Source organism: Physeter macrocephalus, chromosome 1, assembly GCF_002837175.3.
Source record: "Physeter macrocephalus isolate SW-GA chromosome 1, ASM283717v5, whole genome shotgun sequence".
Classification (NCBI taxonomy): domain Eukaryota; kingdom Metazoa; phylum Chordata; class Mammalia; order Artiodactyla; family Physeteridae; genus Physeter; species Physeter macrocephalus.
The window spans coordinates 132,554,710-132,558,616 of NC_041214.2; the positions used below are offsets into that span (position 1 = coordinate 132,554,710).

The window sequence follows — 3,907 nt, forward strand, 5'->3', positions numbered from 1 at the left end:
TTAATATATATTAATGACTTTATATTATAAAATTAATGAATTAATTCCAGTCCCATAGCATTTTAAATATCACATTTCATTTCAAACCTTAAGGATCTAAGCAGGCTGCATTCCTGGTCTAGATTGGAGAATATGTGTGGCTGTGCCTTCATATCAGCTAAAATCTATCTGAGCTTCACCTCTGTCACAATCCCTGCTCTTCTTCTCTTTCCTCCTCTGATCTCTGATCAAGGGCAGGTGGACTCAGAGCCTGGATTCTCCTTCCTCAGCCCCCTCTCCAGATCCCTCAGCAAGAAGCTGTCCCCTGCAGCAGCCATCCAGGCCTCGGGGTAGCTAGGTGTTAGGGCTTCGTGCCCTCTGTAGACTCTAGCTTAACCTTGGTATGTTTATGGGAACCTAGAGCATCGTCTTTTTTTTAAAATCTGGCCTCTGGCTGGCAAGGGCCATGGCTTATTTGTCCCTCTTCATCTTTAACTTGTATATCAGTATTCACTTTGATATTCTTTCTTCTCTGTTTTTCCCGTTTGTGCCATTCTGAGAGTGCCTCATCATCCAAGCTATCAGATGAACTAGACAAGGGGATCTGAGCCCCATAGCCCTTCTCCCAGAGCTTTCTGGTGGCATCATCCACATCCTCTGAGGCCCGAGGGGGACGGGACGGTAGCTGGGTACGTGGTTGACTTGGATAGTTCTTCCCTTGATCTTGATTCCATTAAAATTGTCAACGGTCAAACTTGTACTCCTCTGGTCCTCATAGCAGATAAAGCAGAATCCTTTAGACTTCCCTGTCTTCCTGTCCCGCACACGACTAATGCTAACAATCTGCCGGTACTGGGAGAATACACAGAGGCTATCTCCTTCAGTCAGTTCATAAGAAAGGCCTCCCAGGAAGATCCAGGCACTGTCCTTGTATTCAGAGTGCCATGATGCCTCAGCTATCACCACAGTACCAGCCTCCCATTCATTCAGCTTGTTAACCAGCTGCAGCTTGGTTAACCGGTTCATCTCCCTGGCCTGGGGCACCACACAAGAGCACCCCAGTGCCTGGGCAAAGCCCACTTCTGGTGGACGCAGGAGAGCGCTGCTTCTGGTGAAGACCTTCAGGGCAGGTGACCCATCCCTGCCCTGCTCTCCCCAAATGCACTCAGCTGCCATTCAAGTTTCAACTTTTCATGGTACCTCATTCAATATGAAGAAGTGTGCTACCACTCACTAGTTTGAAAGCCCTAATCTAGTCCATTTTAAAAATAGATGATTAGGTTGAAACAAAGTCTTCCGTTCTGAAAAGATGTCTGATCATAGAGGTTGTAACTGCTGTTTCATTTTTTTTCCTTATAATAAATCCATTTGAGAGTCTACAATGTGTTAGTTTCACTTTGGCCAAATTATTAAAAGTAAATATGTTACAAGGAAGAAACTTAGACTGAGCTTTACTTAATATAACTCATTGTATTAGAGTTCTCCAGAGAAATAGAACCAATAGGATGTAGGTAGGTAGGTAGGTAGATAGACAGACATAAATCTATGTATAAAGAGATTTATTATAAGGAATTGGCTCATGTGGTTACAGAAGCTGAGAAGTCCCAAGATCTGCAGATGGCAAGCTGAAGACCCAGAAGAACTGATGGTGTAGTTCGTGTAGTTCCATTCTGAAAGCTGAAAGGCTCAAGACCCAAGAAAAGATGACATTTTAGTTCAGGTAGAAGGCCAGAAAAGACTGATGTCCCAGCTCAGAGCAGTCAGGCAGAAGGAACTCCCTCCTACTAAGGGAGGGTTAGCCTTTTTATTCTATTCAGGCCTTCAACTGGTTGGATGAAGGCCACCCACATTAGGGTGGGCAATCTGCTTGTTCTACCAATTCAAATCTTATTCTCATCCAGAAACACCCTCACAGACACATCCAAAATAACATTTGACCAAATATCTGGGCACCACGTAGTCTAGTCAAGTTGACACATGAAATTAACGATCATACCCATCAGATTTCCAGATTAAGTCCCAAAGCCACTATAGTTCTGCTTCACTTTTTCATACTTATTTTATTGATGTAGAGAGTGATCCTTTGCTCTCAGAGATGGAAGTTCCCAGGGTGAATGCAACACACATTTGTGTGTACAGCCTAAAATGGCAATGAATAACCAATACCTACTAACATAAGCAATGACTCCACTGAGTGACTCGTGGCATTTTGCAGAGTCTTAGCTTGATTTGATTTCTCAAAATCAGCCACCCAAATTTCTGTGAAACTACTGCTACTTCTGTAACCCACAAGTCTATAAGAACTGACTTTTTTTTCCCCCAGAGTTGTGCTTCACTGGATATGTCAGTCATTTGCTAGTAGTCCCACTTGAGAGCTTCGTGAAATAGTCACTTAGGTGCAAAGCTCATACTCAATCTCGTCATATGTCCAACCTGTTAAATTTGAAACCCAGAAGATAATTGCACTCTTGTCACCCGGCTTTTGTTACTTCATTTCTATCATTATTGCTAGCACAGATAAAAGCACTCAAAATTGGCATATAATAGAGAAGTTGAATAAGTATTAGAAACCCCTTTATACCTTTAGCGCAGAAAACACGCCTCTACAGTTGTACAACTTGACCCATAATTAAATGTCATTTAAGAGGCAAGATATATGTATTTCTAGTGAATAAGTGGACTTCTTGATTTATTTTACTTATGAAAGATGGACTAATGACATATGCTTCAGTGAGATGTTATCATGGATATAGCTGATAAAATATAACCCTGTGTATTAGAGCAGGGATTTGAAAATACTTACTCAGCTCTTTCCAGGAGCTTAAATAATTTACCCCAAGTCTTTTCTATCACAGGCATCCAGGTTATTCTACACCCTTGAGACCATATGGGAATCAGGAGGTGGAAGTCAACCACTGTCAGTTATAAATCTGAAAGGCATTAGATGGAGGAACACATGAGGAAAAATATCCTCTCCAGCATTAGTATTACTTGTATCATCATTAACAACAACACAAGTTACAAGTGTCTTATTGGAAAAATGATGAGAACAGACTTTGAAAAGCCTAGCTAAATAGGAATGTGTAGCTATACATACATACTCCCTCTTTGTCTAAAAAGTCCACTTCACTAAATAAAAGCTACACGAGGCACACCAGGCCCAGTACCTAGGACCAGAATACTTTTTGAGGCCCATGAAAACGTCTTAATTCTTTAAAATTAGGAGAAAATTTAATTTCATGTCAAAGAAAATGTTTTAATGTATAATTATATCTTTAAATCAATGTAATCATAGAACATAATTTTTTTTTTTTTTTTTTTTTTTTTGCGGTACGCGGGCCTCGCTCTGTTGTGGCCTCTCCCGTTGCGGGGCACAGGCTCCGGACGCGCAGGCCCAGCGGCCATGGCTCACCGGCCCAGCCACTCCGCGGCATGTGGGATCCCCCCAGACCGGGGCGCGAACCCGGTTCCCCTGCATCGGCAGGCGGACGCGCAACCACTGCGCCACCAGGGAAGCCCAGAACATAATTTTTAATAATTGTGTTTAGGGATGATGGGGCCCATGAAGACAAAAGTGCTTAAAGCCCATAACAGTCGCAATGTGGTCCTGCTCCCCAAAGCTATGTTTACCCTACGTAGCCCTGCCTCCCTGGCTCTAGCTGATTGAAACAGGGATAGATGCCTGAGCTACATCAGGTCTATCAGATTCTGTCTCCTATGGGTTTGGAATTGCGATTTAAACTTAATATTAATAAGTATTTGTTAGTTTACGGGACCTGCACCTTTTGTAGCCTTTGGTACAGTCATGTGTGTGATACAGTGATCTGTCTGCAAGAAAGAGAAAGGAATAAGAGATGATGTGGCCTGTGGGACAGAGAGAATGAGATGGGGAGATGCTGCCTGAGTTCCTGGTGCTCCCTAGTCTCTG

General features: G+C 42.7%; 1 protein-coding gene across 1 annotated transcript; it reads right to left on the reverse strand.

Annotated features, from left to right (window-relative positions):
• Positions 1-312: 312 nt before the first annotated feature.
• LOC102992897 (RNA-binding motif protein, X-linked 2-like) lies at positions 313-2,770 on the reverse strand. The gene is given in 2 exon segments (XM_055086151.1): positions 313-655; positions 658-2,770. Coding segments are annotated over 2 exon segments (738 nt in total). The 5' UTR covers positions 1,156-2,770; the 3' UTR covers positions 313-415.
• Positions 2,771-3,907: the final 1,137 nt, after the last annotated feature.